The 22,076-nt window shown below is 34.9% G+C and overlaps 3 protein-coding genes across 8 annotated transcripts; 1 reads left to right on the forward strand and 2 right to left on the reverse strand.

Moving 5' to 3' along the window:
- Nucleotides 1-556: 556 nt before the first annotated feature.
- On the reverse strand, nt 557-6,861 carry LOC306862176 (deoxycytidine kinase-like). The gene is made up of 7 exons (XM_079404855.1): nt 6,647-6,861; nt 6,028-6,143; nt 4,182-4,375; nt 3,863-4,010; nt 3,663-3,778; nt 2,308-2,407; nt 557-1,884 (listed from the first exon to the last, which is right to left on the reverse strand). Exons 1-7 carry the CDS (start codon nt 6,735-6,737, stop codon nt 1,858-1,860), a joined length of 792 nt encoding a protein of 263 aa, XP_079260981.1. The 5' UTR covers nt 6,738-6,861; the 3' UTR covers nt 557-1,857.
- A 206-nt stretch (nt 6,862-7,067) lies between these two features.
- LOC306862719 (MOB kinase activator 1B-like) lies at nt 7,068-13,728 on the reverse strand. The gene is made up of 6 exons (XM_079405644.1): nt 13,669-13,728; nt 11,598-11,764; nt 10,177-10,270; nt 9,966-10,099; nt 8,930-9,093; nt 7,068-8,454 (listed from the first exon to the last, which is right to left on the reverse strand). Exons 1-6 carry the CDS (start codon nt 13,680-13,682, stop codon nt 8,377-8,379), a joined length of 651 nt encoding a protein of 216 aa, XP_079261770.1. The 5' UTR covers nt 13,683-13,728; the 3' UTR covers nt 7,068-8,376.
- Nucleotides 13,729-15,247: 1,519 nt separating this feature from the next.
- On the forward strand, nt 15,248-21,148 carry LOC306862720 (calcium channel flower homolog). 6 transcript variants are annotated; one of them, XR_013783600.1, is made up of 8 exons: nt 15,248-15,407; nt 15,586-15,801; nt 17,642-17,714; nt 17,796-17,921; nt 18,369-18,476; nt 18,595-18,731; nt 19,640-19,734; nt 19,829-21,146. XR_013783600.1 is itself a non-coding variant. In XM_079405645.1 (6 exons), the coding sequence occupies exons 2-6, from the start codon at nt 15,693-15,695 to the stop codon at nt 18,683-18,685; spliced, it is 507 nt and encodes a 168-aa protein (XP_079261771.1). In that variant the 5' UTR covers nt 15,248-15,407; nt 15,586-15,692; the 3' UTR covers nt 18,686-21,148. The 6 variants fall into 6 exon arrangements, 1 of the variants encoding a protein (XP_079261771.1); XR_013783601.1 differs by having other exon boundaries at nt 20,119-21,146; XR_013783602.1 differs by having other exon boundaries at nt 19,643-19,734.
- The last annotated feature ends 928 nt before the right edge of the window (nt 21,149-22,076 follow it).

The raw sequence follows: 22,076 nt of genomic DNA on the forward strand, positions 1-22,076 counted from the left end.
TGTTCTAAAGAAGGGGGTGACCCAATATTTTTGGCAATATAGTGTATATATATATAATTCTATATATACTATGTGTATGTATGTGTGTGTATGTATCTATATATACATTAAATAGGTGAAGTGAATTGGTAAATATGCATATATATAAAAACACATCTAAACATTATGTTATATATATGTGTGTGTGTGTGTGTGTGTGTATATATATATATATATATATATATATGTGTGTGTGTGTGTATGTGAGAGAAGAGTTAATTTGCAAAAACAACAGTTATATTATTGTTATGTATTATTTTGACTATATGAATTTACAAATTTGGCATTTTTGATATGTATCATGTATAATATATATATATATATTATACATGATACATATAAAAAATGAACTATATGTTCTAAATTATGTGCCAAATTTGTAAAATTAATAGTCAAAATAATACATAATAATAATATAACTGTTAATAAACAAACTGGGTTTTAATGTTGGAAATATTCAGATAATCTTTAATGCGCAGTAATATGACTTAAGAATATAAATGAAATCAATACACATATAAGACTATGTTTATTATGATAACATAAATTAGTTCTATCTGTATCTATAAGAACTTTTCCTTGAATGATGATTCTATTTACAAAACCATGAATCCCCTAAAGAAAAATATGATTCTTGAGCACCTGATTCTTGCGGACATACAAATATTTGGTTCTGTAGACTTGTTCAACATTTAGTAGGATGTTCTGAATCACTTAGAAAAACTCCAAGAAAATCATCCAGTTCCAGTTTCACACATTTCATGAAAACCTTGTTGTACTTACTGTACTTCAAATCCAGAGTAATGACTATGAATACCTCAGTTCTTTCTAATTTATGACAGGAAAAGATGACTTAAAATTCAAGGAATAGCATAAGTTTCTTGTTTTTAAAGAGCTGTAGAACTACGCCACCAACTGGCCGTTCAGGACTATCAACACACACCTGTGCAAATCACAGTATCACACTCATTTACAGGAACAACTTTCCCAAAAAGCCCTCAGTATTCACTCTCCCTCACGCAGCTCCTGCATATGGGCTTCAAACCGCATGAGGGAGACTGAATGATGATTCAGCTGCTTTTGGGTAAACTATTCTTCTAAATCCACACAAAGAATGCTTTGATTAATGCAGAATGGTTGAACATACATACATTAGTGTTCAAAAGTTTGGGTCAGTAAGATTTTTCTAAATAAATTAATACATTTATTCAGCAAGGGTGCATTAAATTGATCAAAAGTGCCAGTAAAGGCATTTATAATCTTACAAAAGATTTCTATTTAAATAAATGCTGTTCTTTTGAACTTTCTATTAATCAAACAAACCTTGAAAAAAATTTCGGTTTCCACAAAAATATTAATCAGCACAGCAGTTTTCAACACTTGATAATAGGAAATGCTTCTTGAGCAGCAAATCAGCATATCTGAAGGATCATGTGACACTGAAGACTAAAGTAATGATGCTGAAAACTCAGCTTTGATCACAGGAATATATTACATTTTAAAATATATTCAAACAGAAAACAGTCATTTTAAATTGTAATAATATTTCACAATATTACTGATTTTACTGTATTTTTGATCAAATAAGTGGAGCCTGGGTGAGCAGGAGACTTATATTTGTTCTTTAAAAGAAACAAAGGTGATTCATATTTTTTATTATTTCATTCCTGAAGTAGAAAAGTAAACAAATTTAAATAACAAAAACACTGATAAGTGCTAAATGGACACCACAATTTCATTGTTTCAAAATGTAATAACAAACAAACAAACCCCACAATGTCACATTATTTAGCCAAAATGCACCTTTTCTCATTGCAATCACAGAGTGCTCAGAAATTCCTTCACCTGAGGGGAAAAAAAACATCAAATCACCTTTTAAATCAAAACGGTTTCACTTTAATACATTTATTAATGCATGGTGTGATGCATTTATGGGCATGCAGAGAAAGTGTGTCTGTGTTCCACATTGGGAATAATGTGTATGAATGCTACAAAGTGTATAAAGCACATATAACAGGCTTTTTCCACAGAATATATAATGGTCCCTGTATTGCACCCTCATCATAAGATTCAACTTCAGTTCTGCCACGTTTGACAGACTTTGACTCATCACATGCTCTGGGTGATATGCTAGAGTAACTTAATGCAAAACTGTAAATTCACCATTTACTTTCTAAGAATTATCAAATATAATGAGGGTGAGTAAAAAAAAAAAAAAAAAAAAAAAGACAGAATATTGACTTTTTTATTTTACTGTTCGTGACATACCTTCTCAATCATATCAGCACACTTGATCTTGTTTTCTTTAAAATCGTCATTGACATCCAGGGTAAGAACCGGCACTTCATTCAGATACTCAAACTCCATACTGCACACACACATGCACAATGAGGGTGTATAATTTATTTATTCGTAATATAAAATTAATTACATTTTAGAAAGAGTTACATTTATCTCGCTACATTTTACATTCTTAAAAAAGATTGAGTTGAGATTAATTATAGACACACACACTGCCCTCCAATAGTTTGGAAACACCCTAGAAAAGTGGGGTTTTGGACAATATTGGCATGAATCCTTTTTCAAAATATCCACCATTAGCAGCTATTACAGCTCTGCATAATCTGGGCATCCGAGCTGTCAGTTTATTCAAACATTGACTTTGAATTGGCAATCAAATGTTGAAGCTATTAAGGTGTGCTGACCCAAAAGTCTTTTAAAAACCTGGGCCAAGTTTAAACCAGTAACCAGGCATCACAGCTGGCAAAGGGCATGTCTGACTTTGACATTTGAAAATTATTATTGCTGGTCTTCAATGATAATGTCAAGTTACTTTAATGTATTTGCGCCAAAAACTGATAAGGATTTATGCTGATATCATCCAAAACCACACTTTGCCAGGGGTGTTTCCAAACTTTTGGAGGGCAGTGTATATATGTGTGTGTGGGTGTGTGTGTGTGTGTGTGTATGAAGAGTTTATTTGCAAAAACAGATAACTTGTGTTTTATTGTTAGTTAGTTGTAAAATAGTTTTGAAAATTGTATATAATATATATATATATATATGAGAAGAGTTAATATGCAAAAACAACTGTTATATTATTGTTATTATGTATTATTTTGACTACTAATTACATTTTACATTAAAAGTTAACAAAAATATGTAAATGTACATTAATAAATAAAATTTAAAAAATAATTTTATACACATTTATGTATCTATATTTACTTATCTATCCATTTATGTATATATAATTAATAGTATATATTAAAAATATTTTTAAGGATGTATTTTTAATAATCACTTTTTTGTATAATCTTTTACTTTTTGTTACATCCACAAAATAACAAAAATATCTAAATGTAAATTAAAAAATGAAATCATGTATAATTATTTTTGTATCATCTTGCCATTTAACATCCTTAAAAAGTAAATATATATAAAATATTATATTTCAGTTAATAAATGTGTAATTTATCAATTTATTTTAACTGACAGTTCTAAATTATATCAATTTAAAAATGGCATTATTTACTGATACTTTGATACCATAAATGAGTGAAGACACTATAATGGCTGGTGTTAGTAGTGTGTGTGTGTGTGTGTGTGTGTGTGTGTGTTACCTCATAGTCCTGTGTTGTAACCAGCACTCATGTTTATAGTGGAGTTTCTCCAGATATTCCAGTGGTATTCCCTGTTCTTCGTCTCTTCCCCTTAAATGCAATCGCTCCAAACACCTCTGAAACACAAAACCGCCTCGTTTACGCTTTTTCACAGCACAGCAGAATCATTTTAAATGCCCCATCTGGGTGTGTGCTCATACTTCTGGTTTTGCCCGCAGGTAAATGATGCCGTCCAGCTCAATGTGCTTCACAAACTGCTTATGCAGCCAGCTGTGCCAGTCCTGATAGACTGCCCACTCGGTTTCATTCATGCACTCACTTTCATAGAGGTTAGTGGCAAAGATGTACCTGCAACACAACAATCAAAGTGATTAAAGTAAGCCGATTAGTTGATATTTCTATTTATTTGACTTAGTGACATAATGACGGTTGTATAACAATCACAGACCCTTCATCAACGAAACGAGGAGACGCATTTCAGATTTTTGATAACAGATATTAATACCAGGTGCAGTCTACCTGTCGCTGTACACGGATCGTTCGAAGAACTGCACCGGATTCTCAGCCTCTCGCAGCTTGCCGTTGGTGGATCTGATCTGCGAGCGGATGCGGCTCATGCAGGCGTAGCTCTGGAAGGTGTAGGCCCAGCGCTCGGGCTTCTCGTACATCATCTGCAGCACGTTTCCTCCACTCTTCTGAGAGGTGGTCAATTCCTGAACAAACACATACATGGTATATTCGGCTATATTTGCTAGGCATCTCATATTTGAGTGTCAAATTCCAGCCAGAATTTGATCAGATATGTGTGTATAAATAAATAAGAATGATATGGCTGATAAAGATAAACAAATATTGATCAATTCATTTTATAGGTTTTTATTTTAATTATTAATTATCTATCCATCTATCTATCTATACACACACAGACAGATTATTTTTGTGTGTGTGTGAAGCAGCAGCTCTGATCTGCTTGAGTGCTCAAAAATAAAAGAAATGCATGTTAAAAGATTATATATACAAAAATCTGTTTGTACATGTTTTGTAATAATTGTTTTGAATACCAAAAAAAAAAAAAAAAAATGTATATAAAGATTAAAAGTAAATTCAGTACCAAAATTCATCACAATATTTTTAAAGATTAAATATCCAATATTGATATGGCTAAATAACATATAACTATTGATCAACATATTCATTTTATTTTAACCATTTATTTATATTGTTGTTTATTTTATATTCTAATTATTAATGCTCTATAAACCCAAGCCATATAATATTATATATCATTAAATATTTAGTGTTTTTAAGGATTAAATATCCAATATTGAACAACATGGTACAGTTAAATAAAAAAAATTTTAAACCTATTTTAAAGTGCAATACAGGGTTATTACAGTTAACTAAAACCATTAAATCTGTTACTTGAAGTAAAATTGTAAATATATATATTTTTTAAAACATTTTATTTCAGTGAGTTGTCGAGGCAACATCTCATTTTCACTTAGTTTAACTTGATTTATTAAAACTAAAATAAAAATTATTAAAAATGAGACCGACATATTAAAAGTAATGAAAAAATTTAAATATAAAAATCATTAAAAAGAAATGCAACAGTTTGCATCATGCAAGGACTGATAAACTCTTAATATAAAAAGACACATTACAGAAACAGACATTATATTATTAGATATAAATGATCTTTTAATGTGTGATTAGCCTCCTTTATACAAAAGCAAGAGGACAGATTTAGGTTTAATTGACACTTCAGTAGTGGGTCAAATGCGAGTAGCAGATATAAAGACCACATTGACACATTTAAAAGAGAGACAAGGCCTCTCCTGCAAAAAACACGAACTCCAATTAAGGTTTAATTGATCTAACACTGTATTTATCAGTAGTAAGTGTGTGAACCAGCACACACTTGAGCGCTCAGCTCATGCTTGAGTGCTCAGCTGTTCAGGACTAAACCATCTGTTAATTCCCAGGGGGACGAGAGTGTTTGCCAGAGCAGAGCTGCATTACAGGCTACTCATCATACTCACACAATACAGTAAACATGTAACGAACAGTGACCACAAAAATATTGATACGTCAGTGCAGATAACAAAAAACATCAAACCAAGTGCCATCTGCACTCAGAAATTAGCAATTCTAGTTAACTGCTTTTAACGGAAACTATTACTTACCTGATAAGTGTGTTTCTGCTCATTTTCTTTAAAATAAATGCCACTTGGTTTGACATTTTGTTGACATTTCATGCATATTTTGAGGGAATTCATTTTAATACATTTTGGGCAGTCGTAAAGAATAATTTTATATTACAATATAAAATGTTTAGTTTTGTTTACAGTATTTTTGACTGTACCTCATGGTCGTTGTGGTGAGTTTGTACATTGCACCATCTAGCGATGGGTTCCGGTACTACCTCCCAATCTCGCTCATATTCCTCCAGCAGGCGAACAAAAGTGGATTTACCCGCAGCTACAAGAGGAAAATATAAGATGCAAATCATATTTAAACACGTTAAGAAATAATACAAGAACAAACGATAGAAACAACTTCCACAACGGTCAAATAACCTCTCAGAAAGTGCAGGAAGACGCTGTTTGGCCGGATATGAGATGTCTTGCGATAATTCACAACCCAACTTCCGCTATATTCTAACACGATTTTTATTATTTTTTAAAGCAAAATGTACGTTTTCAGTAGTCAGAGCACGCATAAAAACGAATATTTGCAAAATAATAAAAATCACGCATTCCTGAAATGTTCGTCAGGGTTTGGAAACTTTATATAGGTGTTAATAAATGTTTATTTTCTTCATAAGTCACAACATTAATGGCACAATCAGGTAATTTTAACATTCTGGATTTATAGCATTCAGTGGCTATGGTTATGGATTTACAGCATTCAGTGGCTATGTCCAGCAATGAAATATGCTTACAGTACTGACAAAAAACAAAACAAGAAAATTAATATCTTACCAATGTTGCCTTCAATGGAGATGCGTTTCAGTCTTTTCTCCAGACTGTCGTTTAGAGGACTGGGACAGGCTCTTTTGGCTGTTGGAGACATGTTATCTTCATGCAATATTGCAGAAATGTACAATAACACTCGGTACAGTTACAGTCAGTTACCAGAGAAACAGGCCGGTTATTAAATTCAGGCGCTTAAACTTTAAGCTCCTCCCACCGGAAACAGCTGCTTTCAAACCGCATGTGCTTTACATACACAACACCACTTCATTATTATTACTAAAAACATCCAGTTGAGAACGAATTATAGGAATTATAGTAATTTATAAAAAAATAACAATATTAAAAACTACTTTACCTGTAAACACACATGCATAAAATATAATATATAAATATAAAACACACACGCATAGAAAAAAAAATCACAAGTAAAATGTTAAGAGAAGGGTTTTATTTGCTCTATGTACAGCAAAAATAACAACATCAGTTAGTCTTATTGTTTTATTAATGTAAACTAGAACAATATCAGGAAATCACATATTTACATATCTAATCTACCCTAATTATTTTACAGTTCAGGGAAAATATATTCTCATTTCAGTGACAAAAATGCTCTATAAATACTTCATATCTGTCCGATATTAATCAGCGGTTGGCACTTTTACACTACAGCACAGTCCAAACCATTAGAAGTAAAACTATTACATTCGTGAAACAAGAAACATAAATCGAAGGATTTGTAAACAACTATAAAAGTGTTAATAGAAGAACAGAGATGGAAAAAAGGTTAAAACGGAGGTAGAGAAGAAAAGCCCAGTCATTCACTTCATAACCAAATGCTGAATATTTCTAACCATGACGACTAATTCGACCACACAATAAAGCTACATTCATCCCATACTGAATATTTCAGAACTGTACTGACCGTATGAAGAAGGAGATTTCAAATGGGTACAACTCAAATGCTTTAATAATTAAACAGGTTTAAATATTTAAGAAAAGTTTGGCAACCCAGTTGCATCAATTCAACGCTTTAGAAAAAACTGAAACAGCTGTGGCTTGTGCAAAACAAATATCTTATCAGAGACGCTGAGCTGTTATCATACATTTCTTTTTGTCTCTTTGACGCACAGCATAAGATATAAAGTCAAGGCCATTGTGGGTCCAACAAAGAAGCAATTCCAGCATGCACACCGGCTAAATAAACCTTCATAATGACCGATATTAAATACGAAATATAAGGAAAAAACTAACTCTGATATGAACTTCAAACAATTTTGCCCAATAACATCCGTGAGGACAAATAAGATCATTATTGCATAGGAAAATCGACTTAAGTGGTTTAACTCCATCTTTTTGCTGTCAGCATTACAGCATTGAAGAATCAAATGCCTTTTTATACATTCAGCGAATCACCTATTCTCTGCTTCAGCACAGGCACCGTACCGAATCAATGTAGTCTGTAGTTGAGTTCTCACACGTTAAAATCCCTCCAATACAGTGAGCAAACTAATGTGAAGGACTTAAAATCATACGGAACCGTTTCATCCAGGCATCATGTCACCAAATGCCAAAAATCAGGTTTGATCCATTTAGAAATATTAGTATTGTGCCGTTCCTTCACTTCGCCTAGCAGTGCTGTGGGGTTAAAATCATCTGTACAAAGCAAAAGATAGAAGGAAGAGTCAGAGGAGAGAGCAGGATCACTGTTTGTCTTCATTTCCTCTCCTTGTCTCAGTTTATCTGTCTTTTGTAGTGAGTTTCTCAATGAGCTCTTGAAGAGGCGCCAGCTCCTTACGGTCGATCAAGTTAAACTCCTGAAAACAGACAAAATAATGTTGGTAAGAATGTTTAATGTTCTCTTATGCATTTATTTTGACTGAAAATACAGTGAAAAATGTAATATTGTGAAATATCATTACAATTCAAAAGAACTGTTTTCTTTTTTTAATATAATGTCAAATATAATATATTCTTGTGATGCAAAGCTTCATTTTCAGCATCATTACTCCAGTCTTCAGTGTCACATGACGTTTTTGTAAAACAGTCAATATACACAAACTGCTGATGCCATATAATTTGAATAAATGCAGAAAGTTGCCCGACATCTGTAAGAAGCCTACATTTAGACTAATAAATTATATTATTTGGCAAAAAAGTTGTCATATTGCTGTTGCTGCCCTATAATAAAAGCTGTAAGCCCATTTAAGCCATGTTTAGGGACTTGTGCAGAAAGATGTTTTAAAGACACCTTTAAAGATGTTCATAGTAAGTATAAAGCGGTGACAGCACCTGTACAAAGAAGATGAAGTGTTTGAAAGACGTGTTGAGGTGAGCTTCCTCCTGAAGCTGCATGACTGCGTCAAAGTGTTGATGATATATATGAGCATAAACTCTGAACAAACGCTTCAAGATGGTCTTGGCCACAGACATGAAGTTCTTGGGGAAGGGAACACCTGGACAGGTGGGACAGATGGAGTTAAATACCACAAGACCTGCTATTATACACACACACTATTTATTTATAGCATTTTTGTGTATTTGAACCCTTTCCAACAACGACTGTATGATTTTGAGATTCATCTTTCCACACTGAGCACAACTGAGGTCATTGATGGAAAAGGTTCAAATACACAAAAATGCTGGAAAACCAAAGAATTTGTGGGACCTGAAGGATTTTTCTGAAGAACAGCAGACAGTTTAACTGTTCAGGTCAAACAAGGGACTCATGAACAACTATCACCAAATAATAAAAAACACAGTATCAACACAGTATTAAGAATTAAGTGTAAACTTTTGAACGGGGTCATTTTTATAAATATAAGTATTATTTTCTCTTGTGGACCATGTAAACATCTTTTATGTGAAATATCTCATTCAGGTCAGAGCTAAATAAACAATAACATGCATTTTGTATGATCCCTCTTATTTTGGTAAAATAATTAACATTTTGCAGATTCTGAAAGGTGTATGTAAAGTTTTGACTTCAACTGTATTTATATACACACACACACACACACACACACATATACATATATATATATATATATATATATATATATATATATATATAGTAAAACTCACATATAGCATTCTGCAAAATATTCTGCTTTTGTGCAAAAAATTGTGTTAAGTAATAGATTTACGGCACAATTTCACAATATTTATGGCTAAGAGCAGCATCGCTCTGTTAACATGCATCACCATGTTAGGGTTATTATTGGAATGTTCTGCATTCCCCAAAACAGGCAATAATAACATCTTATTAATTATTAATAAAAAACTATAATAGTATCTCAATGAAACTAAAATATCACTGCACCAGTACCTATTTTAGAAGGAAACAGGGTCTCGTCATCCAGCTGGTCTTGAACCCACGTCATCAGGTAATCAATGTACTTGGGAGCAGAGCACTTAATAGGCTTTTTAATGTTGGTCCCATCTGCCCAATGATACTCATATCTAAAGGAAAAGAGATGAGTGATGAAGAGATGAAGACAGACACAATCATTCATCCCTCACTGTCCAAACACACTCACTTGGGTCCTGCAGACATGACCGGACAGCTGTCCTCAGAGCAGAAATCTGTGATGGTGCCATATAGCATGTTAATCTGGTTAAAGAAATCCACCGCTGCAGAAACAACCAAACAGAAATATTTAACTTCATTATTATTTTGTGCATGATCGATCTGTAAAGTGTAATCAGAACTTATAGTTTGTTAGAAAAGTAGTGCCATTGCTAAATTTACAGTAAAACACAGAGTGAGACCTACTGTACAGTCAGATCAAAAAGTCTGAGACCACATATTAAATAGTTTTTGTTTTAGGAAACATGACATTATGAGTTATTTCCAGGTCAAATAAGCTAATTAGTGTCACTGATCATATATATATATGTGTATGTATGTATGTATAATGTGGGTTCAAATCTCAGGTCCGGCAGGGATTGTAGGTGGGGGGAGTGAATGTCCAGCGCTCTCTCCACCTTCAGTACCACGACTGAGGTGAGACCCTTGAGCAAGGCACTGTACCCCCAACTGCTCCCCGGGCGCTGCAGCATTGGCTGCCCACTGCTCCGTGTGTGTGTGTGTGTGTGTGTGTTCACTACTCACTGCTGTGTGTGTGTGCACTTGGATGGGTGAAATGCAGAGCACAAATTCCAAGTATGGGACACCACACATCCTGTCCTTTCCTTTCCTTTTTTATATATAATTATTGTTTGATAAGCAGATAGATCTACCTTTACAAAAATTGGATGAACTGTGTTTAAAGTGTTTAAAATCTAAACACGCTGTGTCATTTTAATATTGTATTAATGCAGCAAGTTGCTTGACAGCTGTAAAAACCTGTAATTACTTGGCAGGAAAAATGTTTGATTATTAATTAGAATTGGTACAGGCAGTCAGATGTTCTTGCTTCCACTGAGTCTGACCGCATAAGATGCTCATGATGAATCATCTGAAATCATGCTGGAGCACATGATCATCAGGTTCTGTTCAAGTCAATTCCGGTGCTGATGTCATTAGAGAGACAAACAAGACACTAAAACGTCATGAAAGTCATATTCGTTTTTAAAACTTTTCACAGTGCTTATAATACTCATTTTTCTTGACAAATTTTATAAATTACAAAAGAACAACACAGCAGCATTTTTACAAGTAGACTCAGACTATTGGATCCTGCTGGATGTGTGTGCATGCTAGGGGAGGTGTGTTGGTCATTTTGCAATGGTCTCTCGGGACAGACTGGGTGATCGCTAAAGACAGGATGGGTCTGGTTTGGTGTCATCAATAGGTCAAGGGTCAAAGTTGTTAAGAAAGGAATGGGAAAAGCAACTGAACACACAGAGAGAAACAAGAAAACCATCTGCAATTACAAACACACTAGAAACGGAACAAATGATTCACTTTTTGCATGTGGGGATAATTAATAAATATGAAGTCACTCTTGGTTCTTACTGTTGACGGCCACCCATTCATTCAGATCTTCTCCGTCAGGAAGCATGACGGCCATACGCAGGTTCCCACTGCCCAGCGTGGCTTCAGCGTGTTTGAGCAGCTCATACTGATGAGAACCTTCTGGAATATTCTTCTTTGGCTTAAACGTCTTAGACGAACGATTCCCGCTGGAGGGGATGGAACAAAAAAGGAAAATTCACCCAAAAATTCAAATATACTTGAAAATTTACCCACCCTCAGGCCATCCAAGATGTAGATGAGTTTGCTTCTTCATCAGATTTAGAGAAATTTAGCATTATATCACTTGCTCGCCAATGGATGCTCTGCAGTGAATGGGTGCCGTCAGAATAAGAGTCCAAACAGCTGATAAAACATCACAATAATCCTCACGACTCCAGTCCATCAATTAACATCTTGTGAAGCAAAAGGCTGTGTGATTGTAAGAAGCAAATCCATCATTAAGGCATTTTAAGCCCATAATTCATAAAAAAAAAATAACTGATCCCCCTGTTGTCCTCTCAGACCAAAATCCACTAATATATTGGTTTAGAACTGCTTTGGACTGTTTTTGCTTGTAAACTGTGCATATGTCTCTCCTGATTCATTTATGGATGACTCATATTTTAACTGGGAGCAAAGGTTTGAAGATAAAAATGCCTTGATGGATTTGTTTCTAACAAACATTTAGCTTTTGGCTTCACAAGACATTAATTGATGGACTGGAGTTGTGTGGATTATTGTGATGTTTTTATCAGCTGTTTGGACTCTCATTCTGACGGCACCCATTCACTGCAGAGCATCCATTGGTAATGCTATATCTCTCCAAATCTTGTGAAGAAACAAATTAATCTACATTTTGAATGATGTAGATTAATTTGTAGATTAACTCATAATCCTGAGTGCAAGTAGTACATTTTCAGCACATTTTCATTTTTGGCCGAACTATTCCTTTAAAGAATATCTATACAAAACACCACCTAATCAGAATAGTTATAAACAGCTGTGTGTGTTATAATGTCTCACTTTTTACATATTTCTCATCTGATTTACAAAGCAAATCTTCAAACACAGACATGCAGTTTATCCGGTTCCCATCAAAAGCCATGCACACATTTTTCAATACAAATTCAAAAGCATAACAATAGCACTGACATCACATGTCTGTGTTTGTTCTTAACTTCTCCAAAATCACATGCTTCCAGTGAACCATCACAAGCGCTTCACAATAGTTTCCAAATGAAATCATTCTCAGCTGTTTTGAGGAGGCCGGGTTTCTTCTGACGGACTTCTCTAAAGGTTCTAGACAACCTTATCAGTAAATTCAGTTTCAGATGCATCATAACACTCAACTCTTGCCAAGACTTCAGATTACAGAATCAGATTGAGAAATGTTCTGCATTTGAGATTTCCTCTCTCCCTTCCTCTTTTAAGATGTAAACATGTTCTTTAAAGTAATTACAGAGAAAGCAAATACCCTGTTCCCTCCCAAAATAATACGATTAGAATGATGCGAGACTGTTAAACTGAATTAAACAGCATTTTGGGTGGATAAAAAAACATAAAATAAGGTATTCATATGACAGTTGTAACATCATGCACTGCCTGGTAACTATTGCATTTCATGCAATTTCATCAACAGCTCAGCTGCTCAGCATCCAGTACAGCCAAAGTTCAGATGTTTTCCAACTTTGGATGCATCACAGGCTTTGCACACAATGCAACTTTCTGATCTCAGCTACAAAGTGACAAGACACACAACGTGCTTTTTGAACAGCATAGTGTGAAACAAACATGCATTACATAAGATCTGCCCCCCTTCAAGCCCAGCTCATCAGAGAGCCAAGAAACCGGTGCAAATGTGCCAGAATTGGGCTAATCTCGATGCATTTGCGTGAAAAACAGTATATTTTAACGCAGCTGTCAAGTTGAAACACTGACACATTTAACGATCTGCACGCGCAGAACTGAAGTCGATTCGGTCCAAAAAAAAGCTCTTTAGCAAGACGAGGAGTAAAGCAGTAAACTGGTATGTATCCAGAAATAATGATCTAAATCATAGAGTCACACTCACAATAAGAAGCTCATCTTCTCCTGTCTGGCCGGTGTTCTGAAATATTCGGTGTCTGAGATTTTCTGTGACGCTGGGCGGAGCTCACATGAATATTCATGAGCTTCCTGTTTCGCGTTAAAGCGCCACTGAAAATATCAGCGCACTCCAGGATCATCACCGCACAGAAAGTTTTACGTAATGCAATTATGTTTCAGCGACAGTGGCGATCTAGCGCATTTGGCCTTTTTAAGTTTTGTTCATATGAGCACAATAGTTTGTAGATTGCATATGTTATGTTTGATTTCATGATTACTGCCTGATTAGGATATGTGTTATAAACCCTTTCCAGGGTCTTTTAAAGTTTTGTTTGATAACTTGTATACAAATATCTAAGGTAGCATAAAGATCTGATACAATATTTAGTTTTGCTTGTTCAGCTGGTAAATAAGAGATTGTAGTATCATTTCACATGATTTAAGCAGCTAAAGTAACATACCACATATTAATTTGCACAGTTACTATAAAGAAATGAAGTTATAATGCTGAATAGATTAAAGACATCAAATGATTTGGTGTTAAGTTTTATGTGCAAATGTGTATGTGGACAAAGCACTTTAAATAGGGCCTTGACATCCCGGACGAATAAAATGTGCCTCCAAACTTGGCTTGTTTATGCAGTCCCAGTACCAGCCGTTGCAAGAGTCACATGCAATCTAAACAATATAAGATTTACAACACATGAATGAATATGGTAGTGCAACTTTAAAATACACTGTATATATAATAATAACATTACCCAAGTGTTGTCTGGTGTGTGGGGATATTGTTCTCCACAAGCCAGGCACAGGTTATCCAGAGGTAATCAAGGTGACATTATATTCTTTATCACATGTAATACATCATCCCTTTTTTATATAATGAAGAAAAACCTGTTTCAATTTTTTTTAAATATAGGCCCAAAAGACCCAATTTATATTGTGAAAAAATATATGTAACTTATATGCATAACTTATTATTTGAAAAATACCTATATAATGTTTTTTTTTACTCACTATAATACTGTATTGTTAGATTCATTGATTAAATTATCGTATTTTCTTGTAATATTGTTTATTTATTTAAATTAAACGTATTAATTTAAAACCTAATTCTATATGATTATAATATAATTCGAATTATTAATTATAAATATATAAATTTAAGCTATTTATTTATTTTAATAAAATGTATTTAAAATGTATTAATTTGTTTATTATTTATTTATTTAAACATATTGTTAATCAGAGAACAATAATATTATACAACAGAATGTTTCCCCTTTCTTTAACAGTTTGGTTGTGATCTCATAGTAGTAGTAGTAATAGTAGGCTAGGAGTAATGATAATAATAATAATATTGTTTAGAAGTGTTTACCATACACTTTTACTATACATTTCAGTATAATAATAATCATTAATAGTAGTAGTAGACTGTATTAATGTTGTGATGGCAAACACTATTAAACACATAACTGTACTTAAGTCCTGACTGCGCAAATGTTGACGCGGTTGACGCTCCTGACGCTCTATCTGCGCAGTGACGCAATATTGGCCCCTCCCACAATGCAACGCAGACAAGGGAACCTCCAAGACAAGAAGAGCAAAAGCTCTAGCGTTACTAAATTAAACTGGATTATCTCACTCTGAGGACACCGATCCAGCGACACGTTTTAACTCGAGATTTTATTTCAAGAAGACTCAATTCTACAGCGATCCTGACAGGTTTGGATTATATTTTGCTGCCATAGTAAGAGCAGCGGCGTCAGATAAATAACGCCGCACCAGCATTATTTTTTTATCACTTATTTTTTTCAGTGATATTTTTGGCTGCCGATTGTTTGATAACTTTATTACGCAATTTGTTTATTTGGCTGACATTACAATCAACTATACTTTCCAGCCATTGTCCTCGACGGGGAAAAGGCGACACTCTCAGGCCGCCGCTGGTACTGCAGCCGCCGGTGAGTTGGTGAGACAACGGGAGTCTGAATAATTCAACGGTGGAAAATGAGCTCAGAAGAGGCGGCAGCTCCAACCAAAACCGACACAGACGACGATGGCATGTCCTGGTGGTACCGCTGGATCTGCAAACTGGCCGGTGTCTTGGGTGGCATATGTAAGTAGCACGTGATTGTGGCCATATGGCTGTCTAATGCAGAATAACAGCAGCAGCCATGTGTTTCCTGATAGACAGCTGTGTCCGTGTGTGATGGCATCTGAAACCCTTCCCTGACAAAAGATGTTCACAATGACATCACTTCCTTGAAGTGACATCACTTCCTTTGAAGCAAAGCTGGGGTTTTCAATCTTTTAGATGTCACAGACCCCCAAATATAATCATCTTTGTGCAAAGGACCCCATTCTGAAATTTAAAAGGCAATTTTAAATTTGCCACAACCAAACTGTTAAAGATCCAGTTTATAGATATGTGTAATACATTGTTAAAAATAATGTAATGCATATAAAAATAATTAGTTGTGTTAGGTTACATTTATTACATTTTTCTACTCAATATAGTGCTGTACTGTTAAATGTAGTATTTATTTATTTAAATCAAATTGTATATTTTTCCTTTAATCGATTTATTTATTTAAATCAAACTTAATTATGTTTTGTATTTTAATCAAACTTATTTTATTTTAATTAAAAGATCATTTATTTTCATTTTAATCAAGCTATACATTATTTTCATTTTAGTCTATTTATTTTACACCCAGCATATATTTTATTTTTATTTAGATATTTTTTTATCAAGCATATATTTATTTAGTTAATTTAAGTTTGTTTTTATTTTAATATTTTAGACTGATTTTCTCTACTTTTCCACAGACATGATATAATATAGGTGAAGCATATTATTGATTATTATCAATCACTATATGATATAGACCAGCATATGCTCATCCTTCTCTGTTAATCAATACACTCAATGAGATCAATGCTTTGAACAAAGACATGTCTAATCAGTCACACCTTCAGACAGTGTCTCTCATAGAAAACCAGCAGAAATTCTGTCATGGAGAATCGACACCTACAAACAAGTAGTTATGGTTCCAGGGTTATACTATAGTATTCTTGTCAAATGCATTGGTATATGAAGTATACAGTATAATCCTTCAATATTATGAATTGACGTGAGGGAAATGAGTTCATAGAAAGTGATATGCTGAATTTGAGGTGTAAAGTCACTGAGATGCTGGAGTGGTTTGTATGAGCTCTTTTTGTAGACACTGTCATGGTAACACAGGTGTCATAGCAACTGCAACTTTCTCTTCTCATCCTTTTGTTCGGTCATGTCTTTTGTTAGGGATCACCATGTGTTATGAACGAATAACAATATCTCTGTCTCTCTAGTGCAGGGGTTTTCAATCCTTTAGGTGCCACACTCACCCAAATACTCTCAAGTCGCTGCGGTATATTTGTAGCAATAGCCAAAAATACATTGCATGGGTCAAAATGATCGATTTTTCTTTTATGCCAAAAATCATTAGGATATTAATTAAAGATCATGATCCATGAAGATATTTTGTAAACTTCCTACTGTAAATATATCAAAACTTCATTTTTGATTAGTAATATGCATTGATAAGAACTTAATTTGGACGACTTTAAAGGTGATTTTCTCAATATTTAGATTTTTTTTGCTCCCTCAGATTCCAGATTTTCAAATAGTTGTATCTCGGGCCAAATATAGCCCTATCCTAACAAACCATACATCAATGGAAAGCTTATTTATTCAGCTTTCAGATGATGAAGAAATCTAAATTTTGAAAAATTGACACTTATGACTGGTTTTGTGGTCCAGGGTCACATTTGATCATTTTCAGGAACATAATAACGGTTATCGGAGAAAAAAAATAGATTTATAATTTACCACTAATCACAATGTTTTTAATTGAGAAGACAATTCTAGATGTTATTTTCAAAAACCCAACCCTTTATTTTTTATTTTTTAGCATGTGCAACAATGGGCGTTTGGAACTGTGTGACTGTGAATCCGTTAAACATCGCGGCTGGAGTTTGGATGGTGTAAGACCTTACATTTCAGTTCCCAGTGTTCATCAACCCATGTGTACAAGCCATTCAGAAGAGGATCTCTTTTTGCTTCAGGTTAACGGCATGTGTGTTGTTCCTGTGTGAGGTGCCCTTCTGCTGTCAGTTTGTAGAGTTTGCGAATGCTATAGCGGCGCGTGCAGACCGTCTGAAGCCCTGGCAGAAAGCCCTGTTCTACTGCGGGTGAGTGCAGCTCCCAGCTCTTCTTGTTTTTTTTATTTGAGTATATTATAAAATGTAATTTATTCCTGTGATCAAAGCTGAATTTTCAGCATCATTACTCCAGTGTCACATGATCCTTCAGAAATCATTCTGATTTGCTGCTCAAGAAACATTTCTGATTATTAATGAGCTGTTTCACATTTTTGTGAATCCCGTGACACATTTTTTTCCGGCTTCTTTGATACTTAGAAAGTTTAAAAGAACAGCATTTATGTGAAATAGAAATCTTTTGTAACATTATTGTCTTTACATGATCAATTTAATGCATCCTTGCTGAATAAAAGTATTAAATATTTATCAAAGCCTATTAACTGTTAAATGACTAAATGTTATATATTGACTGTCCACAATTCATGTATGTTGTTCTAATTTGATCAGAATTAACAGCGATTTCTCTTTGTCTCTCAGGATGGCACTGTTTCCTGTCTTTCTGAGCTTCTCCATCACGACTCTGTTTGGTAACGCCATCGCTTTTGCTACAGGAGTGCTGTACGGACTCGCATCCCTTGGAAAGAAGTGAGCTCTACATTTACTTGCACACAGAACAAAACATTTCTGCACCGAGTAACTCTTCATAACATATTTTGCCATTATTGACTAAATGATGGAGGATTGTGCGCTTTCTGTGTTTCAGAGGTGACGCGGTGAGCTACGCTCGATTGCAGCACCAAAAACAGGGCGATGAAGAGAAACTGACAGGAACAACAGACGGTTCAGTGCCGTGAACCTCCTCTACCACCGCTGCGTCCTTCCCTCTCTTTTTCCCTTCACGTAACTACATGCATTACCTGACTGAGTGTCTCACAGTGTAACCTTTGACAGCGCGAGTCAGTCAGTTTGTGTAGGATTTATTTAATAAAATGGGTTTTAAGTGAATTTTTTTCAATTACGCTATCATGCACATTTGATAGTTTTTTTTTAGTATTGATTTAATTTTCATCTCACTTTATAAAAAATGAATGCATTAACTTCAGCGACCGTCTCCGTCTCTCGTATCAGACCGCCTCGACACCAGCGCAGGGAATTGGAACTTTTGGCCATTGGGGTTTTCTCCCAGAATTCTTTGTTCTGAACATTTTTGACGACTCGAGTAAATCTTTTAAACAAATTTGTATTTTAATGTGTAGGCATGGTAAAAATGTGTTTTTGAAATTGCAGGGCCTCTGCAGGGATTATAACGAAGTGTGTTTGTGTGCCTCTGCTAACTGGCCTTTACCCAGAATCCTTTGCTGCAGCATGTTTGGTGTTCGTAAGAAATGGTGGAATGTAATTTTGCTATGCGCTGCTCTAAAACCTCGCTGTCGCTTTCTTTATTTGATATTTGGTGATAGAGTGTCTTCGAGAGTCTGATCTGCGCTCGTTTCATAGACGTTGATCAGGTTAGATTCCATTTTGAATTTAACCCGGATAAAAACAAGGCTGTGAGGGACAGATTTCATGGAGTTTTTGTCTACTGAAAGTTTTGTTTCGTCAGCTGAACAGTTTGTTCCATTGAACGTCCCTCACAGCCTCATTTTCATTCCTGTCAGAAAAGAAATATGGCGCTCCCTTGACTGAATTCTATTGAAAAGCTTGTGTGAGTGTTTTTCTGAATGATGAGGTGCATTTCAAGCGTCTTCAGGAACTTGCGTGTGTTTCTTTCTTTCCTCTCAATCCATGCATCTCTTGCCGCACTGAAGAAGGGCTTCTTTTCTGGAATGATGATGTGTTTGCTTGTTTCTGCGGCTATCTGAGCCAGTCTCAACACTGACAACGGAAAGTATGAAAGCCAAAGGTACAAACTACAAGATAAAAGAAGTATGGTTTGGAGGTCAGAGGTCATGCTCTAACTGTAGTGTTCACACTGTTACTACCTTTTGTCTTTAAAGGGTGAGTGTCATGAAATTGGTCAAGGACAAGATTGTATTTCACCTACAAGTTAGTTTTTTTTCCTTCATGACAATTTAGCACATTTATATATTAAAAAACACTAAATTATTTAATTTAAATGCAACTGTATTATTACAGGAATAAAACTATGAGAATTGAAATAAGTCTCAAAGTAACAGGTTTGGAATGTTAAAATTGAATTGCTTAGTTGTCATTGTTACAATGTAGAAATGATCATGCTTTTTAAAAATGCAAGATTAATATATATTTTTTTCCCGTTTGTTTTTAGGATTAAATGTATGGAAGCCCATTTTCACTACAGAATGAAAAGACAAAAAGGGTAATTGCGTTTCTTTTTTCTCACAATTGAGTTTATATCTTACAATTCAAACTTTTTAGCGGGTTTAATTTCGAATTGTAAGAATTGCAAGATATAAGCTTGCAGTTATGAGAAAAATACTCACAATTATGAGAAATAAACTTGCAATTGCAAGACAAAAGACAGTTTTAATTTTTTATTCTATGGCAGAAAAACAAAACAGGCGTGAACTTGGAATTGCGAGGAAAAAAGTCTGAATTCTGAGTTTGTATCCTGCAATTCTTCCGTTTTCCTGCAAGTTTATGTCTCAAAGTTCTGAGAAAAAATAATTGCCAGAAATATTTTTCGCAGAATTTCAGAAAAGTTTTGAATTGAATTGTGAGATAAAAAGTCGCAATTACATTTTTTATCATGGCAGAATCAGCCTTCCATATAAATGTTATCTGGGTGTTTGTGAGATTCATCCTTTTAGATGCTCACATGCTTTCATGAAATACTTTCACTAAACTTTTCACAAGTGTTTTGCATGAATGTTCAGCAGGTAAATTGATCTCCAATAACACCTCTGAGGCTTGTAAGCTTAAGTCTCCACCAGCACACACACCAGCTCAAATTTAATGTCCACTTAGACATATTGTACAATTAACTATTATTTATCACTAACATAGCTTTTCCAGATTTGGAAGCAAGGTCTTCCTAAAGCTGGAACTCTAGTTTTGCCATCTCTTGAATGTGTTCTCAGTAATCACGATATCATTAACCAAACACTTCTGTATCTGACAAACTCAAACACTACTGACTGAAAGAAGGGAAGAGCTTTTGAAACACCAAAATTAATCGGCACAAAATAAACTTGAATTGTCATTAGCAGTTTAGCAGTGATCTTGTCCCTCTGTGTATTTGTGTTGGATCAGTGACATGTAACTGATTAACTTTGTGTAATAAAATGTCTTTTTTCTGTTTTTTTCCCATGAGCTAAATAAAGAGACTTGTCTCTGACGTCCTGCCTTTCTTGTTCTGTAACTTAAGAAACATCTGATTTAACTTTTGAAGACCATGTGGTAAATTTTTTTAAAACATTATTTACAGCTATATGCTGTTTTAAATATTCATAAACCCCCGCATACTAAATGAGGTAAGGGTGCAGAATTACATCCAAGCCTTTTTAAGGCATCAAGAAATTATTTTCATGTGTGAAAAACGTTTAAATATGTAATTGTGATTACTTGGTTAAAAGTGACTTGGGGGATTTTAATTTTTCAGTATAATTCGATGCCATAGTCGTGGCCTAATGGATAGAGAGTTGGACTTGTAACCCGAAGGTCGCAGGTTCGAGTCTCAGGTCCGGCAGGGATTGTAGGTGGGGGGAGTGAATAAGCAACACTCTCTCCTCCCTCAATACCACGACTGAGGTGAGACCCTTGAGCAAGGCACCGAACCCCCAACTGCTCCCCGGGCGCCGCAGCATTGGCTGCCCACTGCTCCGGGTGTATGTTCACTACAGTGTGTACACTTGGATGGGTTAAATGCAGAGCACAAATTCCGAGTATGGGTCACCATACTTGGCCACACACCACTTCCCTCCCTCCCTCCCTCCCATTATGTGTGTCATTGGATGTGTCTTTAATAGCAGTTCAATAGAACAGTTTCACTTATTTTACTGATAATCTGAACGGTGTGACGGTCTCATCCCTCAAATAACAGAAGATAGGACTTGAGATCAAGTACAAACAGAGACATTCAGACAAGAATATTAAACACAGTTCATCAGAACGTCACTGAAGACTGTTACTCCACGTTGGTAAAACAGTTCCCTGCACAGTGTCTGTTGTGTTTTGTGAGGAGTTGATCATTTTTTATAGGCTGATCTGAGTTAATTTGCTCTTGTTTTTTAGGAGTTCTGGTTTCGCAGGCTCTTCTGATAGTGA

This window comes from Barbus barbus (assembly GCF_936440315.1).
Source record: "Barbus barbus genome assembly, chromosome: 43".
NCBI lineage: Eukaryota > Metazoa > Chordata > Actinopteri > Cypriniformes > Cyprinidae > Barbus > Barbus barbus.

What these genes read in the sequence shown, in the direction of transcription:
- LOC306862176 (XM_079404855.1), bottom strand. Translation starts at nt 6,737, where the DNA reads ATGTCTCCAACAGCCAAAAGAGCCTGTCCCAGTCCTCTAAACGACAGT. An exon ending in ACCTGCGGGCAAAACCAGAA is followed by an intron (nt 3,779 to 3,862) that starts GTATGAGCACAC and finishes TTTGTGTTTCAG; the next exon opens with AGGTGTTTGGAGCGATTGCA. An exon ending in TTACAACACAGGACTATGAG is followed by an intron (nt 2,408 to 3,662) that starts GTAACACACACA and finishes GTGTGTGTGCAG; the next exon opens with TATGGAGTTTGAGTATCTGA.
- LOC306862719 (XM_079405644.1), bottom strand. An exon ending in GTCATGTCTGCAGGACCCAA is followed by an intron (nt 10,100 to 10,176) that starts GTGAGTGTGTTT and finishes CTTTTCCTTTAG; the next exon opens with ATATGAGTATCATTGGGCAG. An exon ending in CCTGTTTCCTTCTAAAATAG is followed by an intron (nt 9,094 to 9,965) that starts GTACTGGTGCAG and finishes CCACCTGTCCAG; the next exon opens with GTGTTCCCTTCCCCAAGAAC.
- LOC306862720 (XM_079405645.1), top strand. Translation starts at nt 15,693, where the DNA reads ATGAGCTCAGAAGAGGCGGCAGCTCCAACCAAAACCGACACAGACGAC. An exon ending in CGGTGTCTTGGGTGGCATAT is followed by an intron (nt 15,802 to 17,641) that starts GTAAGTAGCACG and finishes TTTATTTTTTAG; the next exon opens with CATGTGCAACAATGGGCGTT. An exon ending in GCGGCTGGAGTTTGGATGGT is followed by an intron (nt 17,715 to 17,795) that starts GTAAGACCTTAC and finishes TTTTTGCTTCAG; the next exon opens with GTTAACGGCATGTGTGTTGT.